The sequence below is a fragment of the Mytilus galloprovincialis genome, chromosome 10, assembly GCF_965363235.1.
Source record: "Mytilus galloprovincialis chromosome 10, xbMytGall1.hap1.1, whole genome shotgun sequence".
NCBI lineage: Eukaryota > Metazoa > Mollusca > Bivalvia > Mytilida > Mytilidae > Mytilus > Mytilus galloprovincialis.
Genome location: NC_134847.1, coordinates 58,523,844 through 58,547,142, shown reverse-complemented (window position 1 = coordinate 58,547,142; position 23,299 = coordinate 58,523,844). Strand labels below are relative to the sequence as shown.

Sequence of the window (23,299 nt, the reverse complement as noted above, 5' to 3'; positions counted from 1 at the left end):
AAATATAAAGAGAGAAAATGAAGAAGATATTTCAAATAAATACACCCAAAATTGAGTTGATAATTGAGTTCTATAGTTTTATTAAACAAAAGTCTTGGAATGCAAGAAATCTTTGTGACATTGTATTGCATAAGCATGAAAATTTGAAAATTTAAGTACTTTAGATAAGATTATTACAGGCATTTGGCTTAATAAATCAATATTTTATACTATTTTATCAAATTATGATGGATTATACTTTAATTGAAGACTTAGATGTGTTTTATGGTGGTTTTATGTTATTTTATGCATGATATTAACATTTTAACACTACTAACAGATTTGCTGATAAAGAAATGTGAATTTTACAGTTTGTATATTTTGAATGCAACAGACAACAACACAATATTATTCTGTACATTTCAGTTTATTTTATTTTTTTCCATTTGGTTATATTTCAGTCTGCACCAAAAACTTTTTCAACTACTAGTCCGAAGACCAATATTCTGACATTTTTCTTATTGGGCCAAACAAAGTTTTGCAAAACCTTACTAGTCCGAATGACATTTTACTAGTCTGGGGCATCGGACTAGTGGCTAACCGTGCAGACTGATATTTGACTAATCTTCTCTTTTACTTTGTGCACTTTATCTTTTGAGTTTATTTTGTTATATTGCATTTACTTCAATTATCTGATTTAATTTTCATTTGGTTTTTATACTTTTTTCTGTTATTTTTTAAGTATTTTTGCACAATTGCACATTTGTTAAGAAGCAAATTGTTGAAGTATTCATTAGGTAATTTTCCTACTCCCAAGTCAAATTAAGGAAACTAGTGCCTATGAGTGAATTATTAATCTGCATAATAAGTTATGTATATCCCATTTTTTAGAAAAATATAAATTTCAGTCCTGCTCATCTTTAATTTTATTTTCGGGCCAAAAAAATAAAAAGATGAGATTTGGATTAGTAATTTATTGCTGATAACTGTCTTAAAATTTTTACATCTATGTTCTAACACCTGCCAATTGATATTGGCTTAAATTTTGCTAAAACCTGACAATGCTTTCATTAACGTTTTTACGCTCAAAGCAATATTTTATGAAAATAATGGATCAAATACTCCATGGATTTAAGAAAAAAAAAGGAAAAGAAACTATTTGCTGATTAACAGTACTAATGACCATTATTTTGGGTTTTACACATTTAAGTACTAAAATTTATTGCACCAAAATTAACAAACTAAAATGCACATAGATGATGCAAGTTCGCCATGAATAGGGGATGTAATATGAATCTTCAAAGTCAGTTCTTTCATTTTTAAAGGTAAAGATTGACATTAACATCATGATTTAAAGATAAAATTATTTATGCAAACATTAGATATCATTAATAAGTATCAAGCTTTTGCATCTTCCAAGTTGTAGAACTTATTCCAACATCCATTTAATGCCCTTTCAGCTTTGGAAATTGAAAATAAAGAAGAAAATGAAATAAACTCAACCATGAAATGTTTGTTTAACTTTGGCTTTTGTCCCCTTATATTTGTGCCACATCCCTAGTATATTATGTCATTTATGTCTCTCATTGCTAGTAGCCCTGTGATATTAGTTAGTAAGAATTGAAGAAAGTTTAAAAATTCAAATTTTCACCCTTCGTGATATCAAATCTTTTGCCAAGCTCCCATTTGTACCCCAGTGATATGTTATTTTAATTTTTAGGTCCCCGTCGGTACCCTTGTGATATCTGTGGTAAGGCGTTCAAACACAAGCACCATATGACGGAACACAAGCGCCTCCATACTGGAGAGAAACCCTTCCAGTGTAAACGGTGCCTCAAACGCTTCTCTCACTCCGGATCTTACAGCCAACACATGAACCACCGCTTATGTAAAACCTCTGGCGGTAACGGTGAGAAAATCATTCATCACATTGGCCCAATGAAGGGTTCTAATGCATTTCCATATGGCCAAGATTGTCATATTGATCCTGTTGGCATTTATTTAATTTGCTTAAAATAAATCTGGATATTAGACTGTAATCAAATTTTTTCATATTCGAAATTCGTTCAAAACAGAGTTTTATTAGGCCTCTCCAAATTTATGAATTACTGTTAAATCTGTTAATATTTATAAATGTTTTTGTTTATGTTTAATAGGTGGTGGAAATGATTGGAACCCTCCACGTTAAATTCACTCATTGCATTTCACTTATCACCAGAACTACATTTTGATTGAAAACAAAAAACGTATTAGGGAAACTTACAAAAAGTGGTGTACTCCTCTGTAACAGTAGAAGACTATGCCACATTTTAAAAACCAAATCTCTCTTGGAATGATTTTTTCTTTACTTTTTGCATTAACATTTTTAGCATAACAATTGTTGTTTTTTCTTTTGTTTGTTTGTGTTTATTGCTTGTTTATTTGTTGTCTGTCAGCATGGTAACATTGCATTGTCTTGAAACTGGTGCATCACAGAATTTGCATATGTTGTAAAGTCCGTTGCATATTGCAATCATTGTAAATATTTTGTTGATGTAGATTTTTCTTTCCAGGAAATAACTTTTATTTACAAGTGTATCTATCTTTGTGATAGAAATTTCAGGGATATAGTACAAACTTATAAAAACAGAATCTGTGCACATTTCACTTTCTAAGATAATGGCATAAGGATTGAAATTTAAAAAAAAATCTATTTTCAAAATAACCAAAAAAAAGTCCAATTGATATAAATTCATATTATTGGGAACATTTTTTTTTTGTTCAATACAAAAATAAGAGGATGAGGTAAAAACAATTCACTGAAGAACAAAGTAAAACAATGTAAACAACTACAGGTCACTGTGGTCTTTGGTGGATAGTTATTATATTGACAATCATACCTCATCTCATTATTTTTATTGAGAACCTTTGAATATTCATGATTCTTGTAGCTATTTATTGGCATAAATTTTAAAGTTCATCTAAATTGAAAAAAAATGAGATATAAAATGTTCCGAGGTTAATTTTTAAATTCACTCTTATTTCATTACAGTATGGCAATATGGTGCCTTTATATCATTATAGACATGTTATTGCACAAAATAAGGGAATAATATTAAAAAATTTTTTTTTCTGTTTTAGGACACATCTTTGTTCTTCGCCTTTATCCAACCAATGTGTTGTGTCGTGTGTTGTGACTAATCCTACTAAACATCTAACGATAGACCTACAAACACTAATTCACCTCTACACTTAAATTTTGATACTTTGTCTTAAAATGTTATGTATAAAAACATATTTATTTCATTTACTATCTACTGTCTTTGACAATATTGTGTGTTAGTGTTGTTGGCTCCTTTAAACTCTCATTTGCCTAGGACGTTGTTGGAATCAATATGTAGGTTGGTATGAAAAATGTATGCTGTATAATAATTTAATTCTCTGTAAGAATATTTTGGTTTTACATTTAAGCAAAGAACACAGCATTTTATGTTAGGTTGTGTTGTGCAAAAGCAGAACTATCAGAATGTTCAGTTTTTATGAATTGGTACTTAAAACATTTTAGCTATTTAGAAACTGTTTCAACAAGAAATCCAGAACATTATTTTCTAAGGTTTAAATAAATCAAGCTTAATAATATAAAAAAAAAAATGACAATTGTTTATAACATAAAAAGTATTGACTCAACCTGCAATAAATAATTTTTTTTTTAAAGACCAGCAATAAAATACAGTACAATACGTTTCATTTTTTTCAATACGGTTAATTCGGACATATGTATATGGGGCAGATTTTCAGAATGGAGGTAAAAATGGTGTGAAAAATATGGGAAAACATCATTAAAACAGAGCAGTTGCTTTGAAACATGCATAGGATTTCCAATACTTTTTTACTGTTTCCACCTCTTTCAAAAAAATCTGCAGAAACTCAATTGCGGTTGTATATTGGTATCACGTCGTCGTCGTCCGCATCTGAAGACACATGGTTTCCGAACAACAACTTTAGTTTAAGTAGATCTCTATGAAATTCCACAATAGGAAGGTTGGGATTGATTTTGGGGGTTAAGGTCCCAACAGTGTAAGGAATTAGGTGCCCAAAAGGAGTTAAAATAAGCATTTTTATAGTTTCCAGGCAATAAAATATGTGTTAGTGTATGGACCTGTATGAAATTGTACAATTAGGTTCCATATCACAAAGGGAAGGCTGGGATTGACCTTGGGAGTAATTGCCCAAAGGTTCAGGAATAAGGGACAAAAAACTTACAAAAAACACACAATTTTCTAGTTTTCAGACATTAACTTGTGTTTAAGTGTATGGATCTCTCTACAATTGTAATGCAAGGTATCACAACATAAAGGGAAGGCTGGGATTGGATTTTGGGGGTAATTGCCCAAAATGTTCAGGAATTAGGGGCCAAAAAGAAGCATTTGTCTAGTTTCCAGATAATTACTTGAGGTCAATTGTATGGATCTCTCTGAAATTGTACAGCAAGGTACCATACCACAAAGGGAAAGCTGGGATTGAGTTTGTGGGAAATAAATTCAGACAGTATCAAGCTTGAATATTGTGTCTAAACTTGCACCAACTGTTCAGGGTGCGACCACTGCAGTCGTATCAGGCTGTGCTCAGCAAAGCATTTTATATACATCAGTTGGGGGCTTTTAAACATTTTTTTTTTAATATAACAATGATACCTCATGAAAACAATTTGTTGATTTGGAATGAATTACGGATGGTAAATTTGGTGTCTTTTGCTTGATAGCAGTGCAAAGACAAAGGAAAGGTTAAGAAATCTTTGATGATCAAAAGCTTGAGTTTCCCTTGCCTGATTGGAATGAAACTTGTAGCTATGAACAATAGAGGGAAGGGGGAAAAGCCTATTGATATAGGAGTCAAAGTTGAAGGTCACTGTTTTTAAGATATATATTTGAAAATTGGTTTCCCAAATGTATCTTTCATTTTTGTTTCCTGATGAAATATAACTTATGCTGATGGAAGATATGGTGGTAGGTAAGACATCTATTGATTTTGCTCCATGGGCTCACAAGTCCAAAAATAGTGTTCTTATAAATGGTTTCTAGGTGGTAACTTTACTTTCCTTTGACTGATTAGAATGAAACTAATGCAGACAGAAGGGGAACAAGCTTAATGATTTTGTAGTAAATAAGTCTAAGTTCAAGGTGATTGTTACTTTAGATAGAAACTTTTGGGAATACATTAGCTTACAGATCGTAACTTAATGTCTCTTTGAGTGAAATGAAACTTTCAGACGGATGATTAAGAAAAGAGAAAAACACCTTCAGTTTTTTGGTCAATCAGTCTTTTAATAACCTTGAACTAACCCATATAATGTGAAATAGAAACATACCTATATATTAGTGAAATCAAATCAATTAATGTTAAAGTGTAGGTCAGTATACCTAAAAGTTAACAAAACCAATTAGACATCTTTTGTTTAAAACATATATGACAAAATTTGTCTGAAAGAAAGGAATAGTAAAAAGTTGTAGGATTTCTTAAAATTTTCCAATTGATTGAAGTAGGCTGTATAACTGATTTTGAAAGTCATTACATTTGCAAGTGCAGAAGTTAAAAATAATAAATAATAAGTAAGCTGAATGAATCTTCAAAGTTAGATAAGAAAGCTTCAAATTTGTTCTGAATTCTTCTTTGCAAATAACCTTTTTTTGAAAGCCATCCTTCTGTTCTATTCGTATACAGTAGATGACATTGGTACCTATTCACCATTTTAAATTTGATGCTACTAACACTAGCTTTATGTCTCACAACACTAATGTATTTTCTGTGATGCACCTTGTGTAAATCAAGCAATGGTCAGAATCTAAAATTTGTCTGAAAAGTAAATGTGATCAACTGTTATGCTATAAATCCTGTTGTTTTATCTATTTATGCTGGGTATATATCGTGTATTTACAGTGGAACCTGTTTCTTCTAAATGATAATTAATCAAAGTATTCCAACTAAATATATGTCTCTTTACATATATGCAAACTAATTTGAATTATTAGCACTAAGAGTGTAATTCCTTTTTATATTCAAGGTATGAAATATTCACATAGCTTTTTCAATTGGAGACAAAAAAACGTTGAATGCTATTGTTGTTACTTGGCATTGGCAATAATTTTAAACTGAATTTTGCCTTAAAGTTGAACAGGTTTCATTGTAATTTCATTCGATACAACTATTTATGTTACAACAAAATTACTGAAATGTTTTTATCCAAAGAACTTCAGGTATTAAACTAACTACAGATATTATGAAATTGCAACCATCTTCAGTTTGGTAAAGACTTGTATTTTGGATCAAACAGTTTTTTTCATGAAAGTATAAATGAACAGAAATTCTGGAAGCCAAGATGTTGTTCCTTTATATTGGTTGAACCTATGTCCTCTTTTTAAAGTTTAAAATGCTTCTTGTATTGGATGATATTATCTCTAGATTTCGATGGTTGATAAGCATTATTAAAAAAACACAAGGGCTCACCATGCTGACATCAGAAATATTGTGAAATTAATCAAATGAACAAAAAATCTCTTTTAAACATACAAGATAAACATATAAGAAATAAAATATGCAAGAATGAGAAGTAGTAGAAATTTTTCTAACATAATAATCTGTAATGTCAAAGAAATGGTTGAGCTGTTGTGTAATTTTATAAATATTAAAAAAAAAAATGTTTCATATTTTACCTTGAAAAAAAAATAAGTTTGGAGTTTTTTTTTTATAAAAATATGCCTATAGAAATACAGAAATAAGTAAGGTTGTTATATTTTCAGGTGGCGATGAGATTAAAACCTCTAAAGAGGATGACATGGATAAAGAAGATGGTTCTATTGTAGAATCTGAGGAGGAAGATCTTGGTGAAAGCATAGAATTGTCAGAAAAAGACATTTAGGGCACTTGTACTTAATCCAGAATCATTTACATTGTCATTGTTGTAGTATGTGTATAAGTAATGTGAACATAGTGAAATGTGACCGTCTTTGTTATATGTAAAAAGAACATAGTAAAAATAATTTGCTATCTTTATCCCAAACTTATTTTGTTTCTTACAAAACATCATATAATTTTCCATCCATTCATTCCACAAACAAACAATTTAATTGGTTGTGATTTTTTGTTGGACCTATTCATTCTCGCTAGAGAATGAACATGCATGTTTTCATCAGATCCATCTAGTCAGGCATTATCATCAACATAGTTATCATTAAATGGTGCTTGCTATATTTTCTTTTGATTTCCAGAATTAAAGACATAATTAGATAAAGAAGGATCATAAAATGTGTGAAGTGATAATGAGAGGCAAATTAAAGAGCAATAAGAATGGTTTAAAGCAAAACGTACGTTAAAGACATATTTCCATTTGAAATGTATTTTTGAATTGGTAAAAAAGATCTGTATTGATTATTTTTTGTATGCTTGTATAGGAAGAAATAAAGTTATATATAAAGAAAAAATTGTTAGTTTATGATTTTCTACTGCAGAAACATTGATTTATATTTAAGTAGACACTTGTTAGACATATATAGTGGTGATCCAATGGAAGTATGATAACTGCCTTTGTGGTCCCATGGTTACTTGCTAATCTGTGAAAATTGTTTTTGCTGCTTCTCTTCTTAGCAAAATATATTAAGGAGAACAAACTGCTCTTGTGTGAATAATGTGTCTGGTTATAGTGAACTTGAGATCTCACCTGTTTTAACTAGGTACAATGTGTCAGACAAGGACAAAGCCGGAATCCTTGTCATAGGCTCTGGAAGTTAAGCAACCAACAATCTATCAATCCTAGTCATAGGACATTAACATTTTATCAATCTGAATGCATGACATAAAGATAGAGAGAAACTGTATACAGAAAGACATAATATACAAGGGGCAAACATGACCAAAATCATTAATAAACTCTACATGTTGGTAAGGTTTTTAAATTTCTTTCACATTGTTTTTGTATGACCGTAAAATTTTTGTGTGAGTTGCTACATTTATATAAGAAAAATACAGAAAAGAATAATATGTTGTCTTTAAATTTTAGTTGAAAATTCTTGAAATGCACTAAGATTAAGATTTCCCAAGCAAATATGTTTTAAAATTAAGACAGGTTTCTCCAGGTTCATTCTGGTTCATTCCGGTTTCTAGGGCTCTTAACTTTGCTTTCTAAACTTCAAGTGTATATTGTACCTGACATCAATATTTTATGTTTACAAATCAAAAAAAAAAAAGATAAAAAATACAATGAAATATGGTTTTTGTTCACATCAAATGTGTTTTATGTCGAAAGTATGAAGTAGAAATGTTTAATTTTTTAAGTATCAAAGCACAAAGGTAAGTACATGGACCATGGTAAGAAAAAAAAATTTCAAAAATGGAATATAAGATTACTGTAAATCTATAATTGGACATCTTTGATATGTTTGCCGGGATGTATGTATGCAAAGTTGCAGGAAAAGAATTTTTTCAATGGGTTCCAATTGTCTAGATTGTAAGTACATTTTCAAACTGCTTTGAAAAGATGATAGGGAAAACCTATACATTTCTCATTTCTTACACTGACCTGATGTTAAAGGTTAGACGGATTCAATGTGTCAACATATTAAGTCAAAGGTGACATATAGATGATTTCTTTTTCCCTATCTAAATCTATATTTTTATGTAGTAGCTTTCTGTAACACCCTGAATATGGAATGTACATCACTGGATGCTTTTCAACTTAAGTTTCTTAATGTAAAAGGGAAATTATCACTTGCATCTACAGTTCCAACCTCTTTTTCTTGATAATATTCTTATCAAAAACTATATATAGCCGGGTAGTAAAGTTGCTGGAATATACTGAATTCTAAACCTCTTTCTACATTTCTTCAACTGTAAATAAACTCATCATATATACCAGGATTGCAATTTTGTATTTGCACCAGAAGCACATTTCGTTTTTAAAAGACTCATCAGTGATGTCAAAATGGCCAAATTAAGTGCGAAGTTGAGAGCATTGGGGACCAAAAATTCCTAAAATTTTGGTCAAATACAGCTGAGGTAATCTAGTCCTGAGGCAGAAAACCTTTAGTATTTTTAAAATTCAAAGTTTTGTAAACAGTTGATTTATAATTATGACCATACCAAAGGTAATTCATGTCAACACAAAATTTGCTGACAGAAATATTGTGATGAGGTCATCTTCATATCTTGCATTCTTTAGACGACTTGAAACTATAATCTCAACAAATGATGATTTCAACTTTCCTCTTGTCAACTGCCAATATCTCAACAGTAGCACATCCTCTGTCCATGGCATGTGCATATCTTAGAGTATACGTGTTGCAGTAAAATTGGAACCATTAATGTTGTAAGGCTCGTGCCTGTTCACATTATACGAAATCCATTAACAGGGGGTGATCCTTACACAAAAAATGCACTTACCGATTTGTGAGCATATAGATAAATATTCAGTGTGAAAATTAAATATACAAGTATATGTGGTATGAGTGCCAATGAGACAGCTCTCTTTCTAAGTATGCATGTATGTTTACACAATTTTAGCTGCAGCATCCCAATAATTGGTTGTTACTAATCATGTCTGCTTGGGTTGCTCAATCCATTTTGTCTATCTAACGGAACTGTATACGACTGCCCTTCACTTGGGAGGTTAAGCTTGCTATCAACCAAATATCAGGATAACACAGTTGGGTTTGCCTATAAACGAATAGTTAATATCGTGACACACCCTATTGAGGTAATTTACAATATCCATAGCAATCTTCAATTTTTGAAAATGTTAAAATCATCTTAAACTATGCATACAGCAATTGTTCATAATTATAATATTACGGCTTCTACATTGACATATGATCAGATGGTATAGCTAGCCATAAAACCAGGTTCAACCCACCATTTTTAAAGGCAGTGCTTTAAGGCCTGACTTTCAAGTCATGAGGTACATCTTTTCATACGCGACAAATCTATGTAGGGGGTCATTTGGCCAGAAATAGATCCGGAAATGTTCAATTTTCTCCTCCTTTTTATGGTATGATATGGTTTTTGTTTCTTTCATTTATATTGGGAAATAAAGAAACGATCAGTGTGTATTGTTCGTTTAAAAAAAACTTGTTATTAATGTGTATTTTGCATTATAAGCAGTCAACCTGATTACAAACTATCATTATTTGTATTCCGTGTGGAAAGAGGTCTGGTCAATTTCGAGTGTTATCTGACATGTTAAGATTTTTTAATCAGTTCAGACGTTGATATAACAATGAAAGGTCGACTGAACATGATTAATATTGCATTTTCTATAATTCAAAGTGGAATTCGGTTTATGAACATGATACCGTTAGCGTTTTCAATTTCGTTAGTTATGTATGTTGTCTACGTATTATCCTGGTTCCCGCTACTACGTTCCGGGCATTAGCTATTTGATATATGTGTAACATTACGATCGGGTACCAGTCAATCTACGCGTGTTTGTGTACATATGACACAGTACGTTCTACGTTGCTGTTGGGAGAATTTTGATTAAACTCTAAATGCTCATAGAATAAGAAATATAATCTAAACTGAATGTACCTCCTTCTGAATAATTTATTGCAATATAAATATAAATCCCTTTTGACAAGAGAAATCTGACTTTTGTCTTTAATTTGTGCAGAGGTTCTTTGCTTTGCCTTTAAATTATACACGGGATCTATTTTTTCACATGTGCAAAGGTAATCACGTGTGGCGGTCATATTGGTTTGTTTACAAATTTGTGAAGAAGCCTCTAGAACTATGACCTAAACATAAAGTCTTCCGAAAACGTAAACTTTATGCAATACTATTTTATCAATCATGATTATTTTCATAAATTTAAATTTGATTATTTAAAGAAATAAAATTATAACAATTACGGTTTTAGATTAGAGATTCTACACAGACATGCTTTGATCTATTTATAGCCAAATTAGTTTACCTGTGTGAAAATGTAAATAATGGATATTAATTTGTTTACTAAACAAGTAAAGACAAACTATGGATGGAAGATAATAATTCACATAAATATTTCAGGACATTTGATTTATTTTAATGAATCTAGGATTTAAAAACTGCAAGTGCAAACAAATTTAATCATTACATAATCAGCTGATAATTTTTTACGCAAACATCGTGGTGATGTAACTGATAAAAATCACTCCATCAATCCTTCAGCCCTTTCACATATTAAGAAATAAATCTACTTATTAATGTAGAATATTCAATGAATATAGATTCATCGTCTAATTAAATATATCGGGTAATCGGATATTTTTAGCTGACATTTTGGGTATGCGATTGGCCGGAGTCTACTGTACTACCATAAAGATAATAAATAGTATTTTTTTTCACTAATTTATTGACATAAAACTTGTTGTAACATATTATTTTTTTTGTATGCAATTAAATCATTTACAGGACAATGTACTGTTCTTTTTTCACAAAGACCAACAAACAGGTTGTGCCCCCCCCCCCCCCCACAACCATTATGAGTGGTGTCCCTTAAATGAGGGACTGTGCCTAAAACAAGGGGTAATTTTACTGTTAAAGACTTTTAACTCAAAAGTGGGAAAATTCTTTATATTTGGAACAACTTTTCTAAATGAAGGGTTAAATTAATAAAGAAGATATATATAAGTTTAGAAACATCACAAAATTATTTTGACATGTTTAAATTTTTGACCATTTAATACTTAATAGATGCATAGTTCTTGGGGAAAAGTTTCATCAAATAATATGAATATAAAGGTGCTCATTTTTACAACGGGTTGTAATGTTCTTCCAATGGGGGTTACCCTTCATTTGGAGTGTTGTTCCCAACCTGTTAAAGGTCCATCTTTGTGCATAATTCAAAATTGGAAATTTCAACAAGCATCTAATATTCTTACACAAAGAAATAAACCCTGGTCTGCTAGCTACATGCTCATCTTTTCTACCGATTTAATAACTAGAATCATGCAAACAGACTTACGAAAAAGGCATGTAAGTTCATTATACAAATACGACACTTTTTCTAGACAATCCAGATCGTGCAAAATACTTCGCTAGAAATTGTAATGTTTAAAATTGCTGTTGCGCACTAAAAAAAAACATGGGAACTTTCAAAAGTTGTTAGGTATCTATGTAACAAGTCTTACTATCTTTATGTCCCATTTATGGGCATTATGTTTTCTGGTCTGTCCGTCTGTCCTGCTTCAGGTTAAAGTTTATGGTCGAGGTAGTTTTTTATGAAGTTGAAATCCAATCAACTTGAAACTTAGTACACATGTGTTCCTTATGATATGATCTTTCTAATTTTACTGCCAAATTAAAGATTTTACCTAATTTTCACAGTCCACTGAACATAGAAAATGATTGTACGGATGGGAAATCCATGTACTTATGACACATTCTTGTTTGAAGAAAAAAAAATACATCATAACGATAGTGGAACAAAGCAGCCTGTGTTAGTGGGGCTGCTTTTATGGTAATTCAAGTTACCTTTTATTCACCTTCTTCCACCTCAGAGCTATCAGCTCTTTGATTTGTACCTGTTAAGAGTCGTATACTAAATTTTATTTTTATATAAATAAATTTATATTGTGTAATTTAAGAACTTGTATTTTGCCAAAGGATGCATAAATGAAAGTGGTGCAATTCATTTTGCTTTGATATATAGATTTGAATTTACACATTGTAAATGATATTGTAATGCATATAAAAATAAGGAGATGTGGTATATACATGATATTTAGTGAGTTTATCAAACTAAAGTGCATAAGAAATGGGTATAAGCAGTTACAGGTACTACTGTGCAATCTCCAACAATGTGAAAAACTCATACCGTAAAGAGAATTTCATAGATTTACAAGTAGTTTTTGCGTTGCATCATTTTCTTCTATTGTCATGATTGTCTTAATCGCAAATATGGGAAGTGGTTAAAATGCTATTGAGACAGCTGTTATAAATGACCACGAGATGTCATTGTTTTCTTAATCAAAAGACCTGTTACTATGTACATTTACCATTATGTTACTTGATGTTCTTGCAATACACACAGTACGGTGACTTGTCAATCTTTGTGAACTACTTTTCATAGGATGGGAGTCATTGAATATGCGTATATAATCAATAATTAAAAGACGTCTATTTATGTTAATAAGGAAAAGTTCTTTTATGACTTAAAATGCATTTCGTGGCGAGGTACAGAAAATATACTGAAACAGTAGACTATGAATATAGGTGAACTAGGTACAAGAGAACTCTTAATCTTAAATACTACAAACCACCTCTGTACTATGGAAGATAATGATATAACTGGACTAGAAATACACACAACCTGTAATTAACTGCCTTTACAGCGTTTTCGCGCTTTGATTTTAATAAAATATCTTGTACCAAGTCGGGATCGTGGGAGTTAAAATAGTTCAAATAGTCCATTTCTATGTATGTTGGCGTTTGTGTTCGTTGCAGTTCAGTGTTTCTGTTGCTTTCTCTTATAGTTGATGCGTTTCTCTCGGTTTGGGTTTGTGACCCTGATTTGTTTTCGCTTCATCTATTTATGTCTTGAACAGCGGTATATTACTGTTTCCTTTATTGATGATGCAAATGTTCTGTCACCGGACTAAGCATTATAATGTATGCAGGAAAGCAACAATTTAATTATCAAAAAACAAAAGAAAATAAACCGATCAGTTCGTTGTTTTGTACACAAAGAATAGTCGAAATATAAAAGCGATATTAAAAAAATGGAAAACAATGAAAGGACACACAACAGATCACAACAGTACTAGTACACAAAATACATTATAGAAAACTAAAAGCCGGGAAATACGAACCCTACAAAAACGAGGGGTGATCTTGGGTGCTCCAAAAGGGCAATCAAATCCTGCGTTACTAGTGATACCCGTCATGTTGCTTGTTTTTTTGTTTGTTTGAATATTAAAGAGAGTTCTTTTTACAAAGTTTGATTTACCACTCAAGACAAGATATGTGTATCTATGTTGGCCATTCTGTTTTATGAAACAAAACAGGACCGATACTTTCAACTAGTCTTTTCTTTAAGGAAATGAGAATAGTTGTGTAAAGGATTCAAAAATCAAATGCACTCATTCTATTGCAAGAGGAAAGAGATTATGTGTACTGTAACAATTCCTTCTCGGTTGATTCGTTTTACATTTTGTCTTGTCGGAGATTTTATTACTCGCAATGGGGTTTGCGTTATGCTTATGGTTGAAGATAGTCGCAAACATCTTCGTTATTTGATCTATGGTGGATAGGTGTCTCATCAGGAATCATACGACATCTTCTTACTTTATATGGTGAACTTTGACTAGAGAGAGATGAAACCATTGTTTTGTTACATAAAAGTAGAATCACTAAAATACTGAACTCCGAGGAAAATTCAAAACGTAAAGTCCCCAATCAAATGGCAAAATCAGATGATAAAACACATCAAACGAATGGACAACAACATTTTATGTTCTCCATGAATATATGGATTGAAAGGTCCATGCTTTGGAGACTCACCAATTGATTTTACAACAGAGCATCGTTTAAATGGTGGAAATAAATATAAATGCTTCGAATTTATAAACACATGAGAAACACCTATTTATTCCAAGTTCAATTCAATACAGGTGTAATTGATGCAATTTATAGAATATCAATTTGATCAAATAGTAAAATTTATAAAAACTAAAATCACAAAAGTACTGAACATAGAGGAAAATCAATTCGGAAAGTCCATAATCACATGGCAAAATCAAATAACAAAACGCATCAAAAACGAATGGACAAGAACTGTCATATTCCTGACTTGGTACAGGCATTTTCAAATGTAGAAAATGGTGGATTAAACCTGATTTTATAGCGCTAACCCTCTCACTTTGATGACAGTCTCATCAATTTCCGTTATATTTACATTGATGCGTTAACTAAACAGACACAATAAATAAAATAGTCAGAAGATGGGTACATCAGTCATCATCGTATAACAATTTTAAAAGGAACAATTTAACAGAACACAAAAACATCTATCTACAAACACATTCATTGATTTGTGTGTCTGACGTCAGAAAATTTTATACGTCACATAGATTTGTCTTTCAATGTGCATACAAACAATTTTAAAATTTACATTAAGCAATGTTAGCAGGGTTAAAAAATCAAAAGTCTGTAAGAATAAATTTCAGAAATGGACCGAGATTTAAACTAGTCCAAAAGTTATATATAGAATTTATAAGAATCCACAAATAGTTAATTCCACTACGCGATTGAATGACTTTGACGTTTGTGGTTCAACGTATATTGTAATTCATAATAGAAATATATCATAATGACATAAAATAGAACAATATATCATACTGTCGGGATCTTTTAAAGTACAGAGTCAGGTTATAAGAACCAAAGAAATACAAAAAGTCGCATATACAAAACACACCACCAAAAAATGAAAGACAATACAAACACATTGACAAGATGTATAAGTACCGAGCCACGTCAAACGAATATCACATAAAACCATTCAACAGTAAAAGTAATATTAATAATAGAACAAAGACACATGAATGAACTATAAAACACGTTGTCAAGATGGTCAACAACATCAGTACGCAGAATCTTTACATCAAGACCATCGTGTATTATTTGTGAATTTGATACGGAATATTTATCAACAAGGTCTTGGTACCTTCCGATGAACTTTTTTAGAAAAAGGACGAGACGTTCTTTGACATACCCCTGGTTCATCAACTTTCTACTCAGACACTGATGACGTTTTACAAAGTCTGAGTAGGAGCTGGAATCTCTTGAATATCGAATAAGTTGGGAAATATATATCCCATATGCAGGTGAAGTTGGTATATTGCTACTAAGGTGGGGGAAATTTATAATTTCAAAATTAAAATAGTCTCGTTTGTCAAAGATTCTGGTACTGAGATGACTGTGTAAGTCAAGTTCGAGATATAAGTCTAAAAATGAAGCGGAGGAAGCCGTGTCTGTTGTTTCTTTAATCTCTAGTTCTGGGGGATATATTAATGGAACCCAATCAGAAAAGTTCGGATTTTTTATGGAAAGAACATCATCAATATATCTGAAAGTGAAATTAAATAATCTGGCTTCTTTGATCCTCTTGTTTTTGACAAGTGTCTGGAGGAACTCCGATTCATATGAAAATAAGAAGAGGTCGGCAAGAAGAGGCGCACAGTTTGTTCCCATATGAATGCCGACAATTTGTTGGAAAAGTCTACCTCCAAACTCAACAAATATGTTGTCGATAAGAAACTCCAGCATACTGACCACTTGTTCTTCTGTGTAGCATGTTTTACCTTTTTGTTTGTCACTATTAACGAAATATGCCTGATGAAATCCCAAAGTAATAAAGGAGTAGGTCCGGTAAGGGTCGATTTCGGCCTCAATATTCAAGTTCATCTAACGAAAGATTTTAGACACTTTCTAAACACTTAAGTGGCTATTTCAATTGATTCAATTAGTTAATGTGAAAAATTTTAACTTATTAAGTCATTAAAAACGCTCCGATTCAAGCTTAAATATGAAAAATCTATCAAATATGCCAAAAATCGTCACTTTTCAGATGGTTATTGTCAAAAATGAAAGTGGCCGCATCCGTGTTCATCCTCAACCTTTATATATATTATGTATTATCATCAAATACAACTTACATTTCAATATTATGAATGAACACGAATGCGGCCACTTTCATTTAAGACGGAAACCGTCTAAAATTTAACTAAAATGCTACAATTGTGAAGATTTCAGTAATTTAGCATGACTTAATGATGCTAGTACCCGATATATGTGCATTGTATTGTCAAAAAACAGCCCATATTTATGTAGCAGAAGCATTCTACTTTTTAATAAATATCTAAACGATTACATTTTCACAATTTTCTTAAACTGCTATACTTTGGGGCCAAAAAGGGGTCTTACTGAACCTACTCCTTTATAGCGTATGCTACCATTTTTATGTTGAAAGGCATTGTGAATTATTTCTTTTAGGCGATTTTTCATTTTCACACGGGGAATGGTGGTATGCAGGGTTGAAAAAGTTTTGAAAGAACTAATTTCAGAAAAAGACCGAGATTTAAAATTGTCTAGAAGTTCTTTAGAATTTTTAAGAATCCCCATATGGTTGCTGATCACATACTATAAATGAAAAAATCTAAACCAATGAATATTATTGATCAAACTTATTCACATCTTCTTACATTAATATAAATCGGTAATATCGGAAACTGATTAAAAGATAGATAATAGAGTTTAGGCAATGACCATTCGCAACGAGTATAATACGATGAATTCTATATGATTTTATAATATTTATAAAAAAAAAATCAATGAAAATGAAATTTATAAAATCATATAAAGACACAAGAGTACATTGAGGAATTTATTTATTTTCCTAAAACGTGTAAAATTGTATGTAATTTAAACCTATACGCAGTATTTATTTCATAAAATGTCTGAATTTAAATCAGATTTTGAATATACAACATGTATAAAAAAAAAATATTGAGTATAAAACATCCGTGTTTTCTTTTTGAGTAGCTGAACGAACTAATTACAATGCTTGAGCAAACATTTATTCAAACAAAGCAAGCAAGTCAACCAAACCTTTCTCTTGCTAGCATTATGAAAAGAGCTGTAATATTTTAATTTGTTACATGCCCATAACTTAAGCAAACCGATTTACAGATATTCAAACGTACGCACAACCTAAACCTAAAATTATATGACTATTTTAAGTTACATATGTTACAATCAGGGTTTTTAGGAGTACCAGAAGGCTTAGCAAACCCTTTCCCAATAGTTGGTGTTTCTTCTAGAAATCCATACTTCAACTCTAAAGCTCTTTTCACATTAATGATTTCAGTATAAAACACTTCAACAGTGACATCCATATTTGCCAGAACAGTGAATGTACCATTTAATTCTACTCTCAAACACAAATATGGATTATGAAAAATGTTTAATTCTGTCAAATATTGTCTACAAAAATTGTTATGCGTTGATAATTTTGGTACCAGTATAATTGTCACATGATGTCGTTTATAATGACAATAAAAATCGGCAAAATACAAATTACACTGAGGATTAATCATCACCAAAGCTTTATAATACAATCTTATTGGTCCATAGTGAGAACATGGATTTGGCATGTTCGTCGTTATATCAATATATGTACTGAAAAATAAACCAGGTAACCGACCATTCACCACGGAACCCTGTTCTCCACCATTACTTTTCAAATATGGTCGCATTTCTCCTTTTAGATAGTTTGAATTTAGTATAATTTGAAAATATTCAACTGATTTATTCCTATAGAAATACTGAATAGGTCGCATGTTCGGGTAGACTTTTCTTGTTCCGAATGCTATAGCTAGATTATATAATCGGTATGTATCCACATGAGACAAAACTGAAAATAAAAAAATGTTTTGCTGAAATTGGATTACTGAAATAATAGTTTGCAAAACGATCAACTAACAAATTGTACCCGATACTTTTTTTCTTCAAATCATTTCATTTGAGATAATAATGAACAGTTTTTAATACAGAACTGTCCTAAAACCTTTTTTTTTTACATTCTTGATGAAAATTTTACCAGTTAGAGGAGATAATTATTTATGTTTGCTTTTTTAATAACAAGTACGCACGATCTCATTACTGAAAAAAAAACCGAACTTTTGTTTATTTGTGTTTTTATTATTAAAAGAATAGTTGCAATTCCTATATCGAATTTTTTTCTTTTCGTATTTAGTCTTTTTATTCGTTTGTTGTCGGTTGTCTTTCCTTTTAATTATTTTCAATACAGCGTAGAATTACGTACACGTTTTAAAACTGATCACATGGCTATGCGATACAGTAGTCGTAACAAAAAATCTTCCATTCATCCGCTGCTGTCGACATGCACACAAAACCTTACATTGAACTGGTGATGCAGATGGCAACTCAAAAGGAAACGGCTTGTTTAGACATCGACCACTGACATTGTAACAGCGGAGCTGATTCTTTACTTTGACAAAGACGATAAAATGTTTTTCATCTGTGAAGATAGTATTAACATCTAATCTGTAAAGCGACGGTGGTTGGCGATGGACAGTTAATGGCAATGTACCCTAAAATCAGACAAAATATATATGGTTATTCTCATTAACAAATCAACATAGAAATGTCTCTCAATTGGTAATTTATAATCAACATGACACCCTACGTTTTCGTCCACTTCTGTTCTACTGCATGAAGGAGCTCTTTATTTTCTATATTATGACTTTTGTCAATTTGTTTTTTTCATGTGTAAATTTTTCACTTCAATAATGATTTTTTTTTCATTCGTTCAAATGATAACATTCTTCATAAAAACTTGTCAGATTTTTTTAAGAGGAAGTTACCCCTACTTATTTTATATTCTCAATACTGGTTGTCCCACTTTGCAAAATCTACCTACTTTATTATTGTTAGTTAAATTGTTTTCGTCTTAGTGCATGACATTATTGCAACTGGGCTTTGAGCAAGCAACAATGAACAAATCATCAATCAGTCATATGTTTCCCCTTTTGTTATTTATATTAATCAATCAATGTGCAGGAAAAAAATTCTAACATCAAAGCCCAAGCGATAAAACCTAAAAGGAATAAACAATCAAACCGATAAAAGCACAAACTCTGAAGCAAATACGATCTAGATAAACAAGATTTCAATTTAACTCTTTCTGAATTGACAGATAACAAAACCCTGTATTTGGCCATATTATTTTCAATAGCTGTTTTAGAAATAGGATCCAAGTTCAATGTCTGCTGATAAAATCACCTGGGTTACTGTGGACAACAAAGGCAAGTGTATGTCTTCTTCAATTTCTTTCAAAGGCACGTTTGTTTGAATCTCTTCTTTACCTTTAAAAGACATCAATGACTAAAGTTTGTATCATGCAATCTTTTTTGTTTATTTTCGTTTTTGTCTAAATAAAGGCCACATCAGTATATCGTTATTCATCAATCGAGTAAGAAATTTTACGGTTTTAAATACAATTGAAGTATAAAAAAAGTTAAACATCTTGGTCTAACTAAGGAGGATGCACTTTAAGACGATGAAGTATATTTAAATTGTTCAAAGCACGACACAATTAAATAATAACATTATATATCAAAATTCTTACTAGTTGTGTATTTCAAATTGCATAATAACTTTTTTGCGCAAACTAAAAATTTATATAAATAGATAGAATAGATTTGAGTATGTGTGGAGGCTATTACTTATCTGAAAAGAATGTTGAAAAGATGTTACTTGTTTTTTACATCAAATGTTAAACACGAGGCTGAAAACAGACTTACATTCAATTTCTTTATTTCCATAACATACCACCCAATCGTATTGACCGGTACTAGAAATGATTGTTTTGAGTCCGTATACATACAGAATGAATGTTTTTGTTGGATTAAAACTGTTGTTTAATGATATAGTAATTTCACCACAATGAGAGTTGATAAACATGTTAGTTGATGAAAAATCCGATGTATCCACCAATACGATAAACACAACATCAAACAGAAAACAGATAGGACAGCTTATTTTCAAATCAATTAAATGCTGAGCCTTGTCTTCCAGCTTAACAGACCAACACCATGATGGAACCTAGAAAATATAAATACGCTGATTGATATTAAAGTCGTATAAATACGCTGATAAAACAGAGATTGTTTTACATTGTTGATTTGCTAAGTTATTTACTATAAACAGGTGTTCATGGACCTCTGTTAAAGCTGATTTTTCTTTAAAAAAATATAATGAAATGAACTGTCATTGATCTTTTTTCTTCTAATCTGGAATTCGCCAATAGCTTTTCCAAATGCAACGACACAGCACATATGTGAGTGAAAAGCCGCGACGATATAAAAGGTACACAAATGTGCTATAACTTGTTTAATTTCACTTTACATGTAACACGGAGTTCTAAAACATTATATAAATTTTGAGAGTACAATTATGACCACATCAAATGGAAAGTATGCATACCTCGTTGGAAAATATGCATATATCATATTATATTTTGTGTTGATATAAGTTTTTCTTGCATGGAAAGGGGGTGGATGGAAGTTTCGTATTCTCCGTATAGTAGTCTACAAGGGTAGCTTTTGCAGTTCTATCTATAATTTGTTTTGGATGAAATGGCCGTCGCTTTCAGGAGCTTTGACAAGTTGTAAACTATAGTTTCGTCTGACTTAGAAGAGAGCATCTTCGTACGTTCTGCATTGCTTAGTAATAAAGATTTACCCAAACTAGTAGACATGTTTAGATTTTTAATCTAAGAAGCCGTAAAACTTACACACGTAAATCAAGATTTTCTGTTTATTGAAAGCTGTATATTATTACAATATTTAGGGAAGTGAAAAAAGAGTGAGAATCGCGGTTCATATTAAATTATAAAAGTTCAACAGATACTTTAAAATACTTTTATATAAGCAATAGCATATCTTAATAATAGAAGTCTAAACTATTTTATTTGTCCCATTTTAAACCGTTTAGCCACTCTGATAGACGATAAGAAATCAGTAATGATAATTATACCTGCAAATGGTAGGAATTACGTAAGAAACAAGATAAGTTGGAAAAGTGTATATTGTCAAAGTGTTCTAAATCGCATGACATTTCACATGACATGCACAAATACAATCTAATCTGATATGTTTAAAAGATAAAACAGTAGGATTAATAGTTATATATTGTTACCTCAGATAAATATATACATTTAATACATTATCGAAAGGTTAACTTTGTTTCGCTGAATGTTCAACCTATGTTTAAGTTAAATATACAGATCTGTTCAGTTGAAATTCATTGAAGTATATGTAATTAATCATGAGACGTGTTTAACTTAATCTTTTACCTTATTGGATATTAAAGCTGCAAAAATTTGCGTGTAAGTTAATAGAAATTATTCAAATTCAAACTAGATTAATTAAAATATTATCAACCTGTATAACAACAGTTATTAAACAGTTTGAAAAAAAAAATTAAAAATGTTCGACTTTCTTAGTGCACGTTACATGGTCTCTTCTCTTCAAACAACTACTTAAACCCTTTTACATCCTGATTTAAAATTTTGATTTTTGTTTACCTGTTGTGCACATAATTTTACAAACCACTTATCGGTAACCTAAAGATACCAAGACAAACAAACATAAAAAGTACAAGATTTATTGTAGCAATGCGTAGTATTCTATCAATGATACTTCTTAAAAGGACAGTATTTGAAACAGTAACAATTAACACTTAACACAGGTGTCTATTCTGTTCTCTGTGTAACGTTTAATAAAAACATTTTATAATTTTGTTTTTCTATAATACAGTTTTTTTTTACAAGAAAGTAAGTTTTTACTAGTTTGATTAAATCCTTATTTGAACATTTTGCATTTAACGATTGTAAAAATTATCACAAACTAGTTTTTGCATTATTTATGTAACATGTAACAATATTACTTACTTCTTTTAAAGCAGCCATTTTTGTAAACAAAAATTTGTTGATTAAGGTTCTTGTTGTAGAAATACAACAACAGATTTGATTACAAGTGATTTAAAGTTCCTTGAATGTATACAAGTTTTAAATGTATGTCACGTGTTTTAAATGTATAATCTAATATGCACCGATTATCAGGTTGCATTTGCGTATTGTTCATGATACAAACAAGTGTTTTCTTTGATTCACCAGAAAAATTGAAGATGACTTGATTAAGTCGGATCAAACTATTCATTGTGACGTAAATTATATATCTGGGGCAAAGTTATTAAGGTCAACGTGTTTGACGTAAAAAAAACCCCGTGAATTGCAAAATCTAAAACTTCACACCGTAAACCTACTGATATCAAACGATTGTTAAGTTATTAAAATATACAAAAAAATAGCAATAAGACTTTATATTTTACTTTTGGAAATATTTCTGTTCGTAGATTTTTCGTTCAAGAAACAGATGTTTCTTTAAATATCACGACACAAATGTTCAAATGTGCCCTACTTAAATTAAGGTCAACCGAGTTTCTAATTATCACACAGTTAGTTCATCTTAATGAGCAATTTCCTGTTATTACCTCTTTGAAAGTCTTACTCCCTCCTCTTTATAAAAATAAATACTTAGAAAACAGGTTATTTGTTTTTGCATAAATCATAAAAACATTGGCATATGTAAATACTTTTAACTTTATTCGTAATCAAATGCAAACATTTTGAACAGATATATCATGATATGGAGGAGTATTTACGAAAAATACCAGCCAAGGGACAGTTAAAATTTTGTCCCATGACTGGTATTATTCGCAAATACCCCTCCAT

The 23,299-nt window shown here is 30.9% G+C and overlaps 2 protein-coding genes and 1 long non-coding RNA gene across 4 annotated transcripts in view; 2 read left to right on the top strand and 1 right to left on the bottom strand.

Annotated features, from left to right (window-relative positions):
* LOC143047962 (uncharacterized) overlaps positions 1 to 7,436 on the top strand; it is a 28,095-nt gene extending 20,659 nt beyond the window's left edge. Inside the window, exons 16-17 of one of the 2 annotated variants that reach the window (XM_076221339.1) lie at positions 1,700 to 1,888; positions 6,756 to 7,436. In XM_076221339.1, the coding sequence (XP_076077454.1) occupies positions 1,700 to 1,888; positions 6,756 to 6,874 (308 nt within the window). In that variant the 3' untranslated portion in view covers positions 6,875 to 7,436. The remainder of the gene's footprint in view (positions 1 to 1,699; positions 1,889 to 6,755) is intronic. The other variant, XM_076221340.1, reaches the window with a different exon arrangement.
* LOC143047964 (uncharacterized) lies at positions 1,895 to 6,701 on the top strand. Its single transcript, XR_012969702.1, has 2 exons — positions 1,895 to 5,362; positions 5,524 to 6,701. It is a non-coding gene; the product is annotated as an uncharacterized LOC143047964 (long non-coding RNA).
* A 9,920-nt stretch (positions 7,437 to 17,356) lies between the features above and the next one.
* LOC143047959 (uncharacterized) lies at positions 17,357 to 22,679 on the bottom strand. The gene is made up of 5 exons (XM_076221335.1): positions 22,457 to 22,679; positions 20,307 to 20,607; positions 19,786 to 19,868; positions 18,806 to 19,094; positions 17,357 to 18,394 (listed from the first exon to the last, which is right to left on the bottom strand). Exons 1-5 carry the CDS (start codon positions 22,472 to 22,474, stop codon positions 17,712 to 17,714), a joined length of 1,374 nt encoding a protein of 457 aa, XP_076077450.1. The 5' UTR covers positions 22,475 to 22,679; the 3' UTR covers positions 17,357 to 17,711.
* Between the last annotated feature and the right edge of the window lie 620 nt (positions 22,680 to 23,299).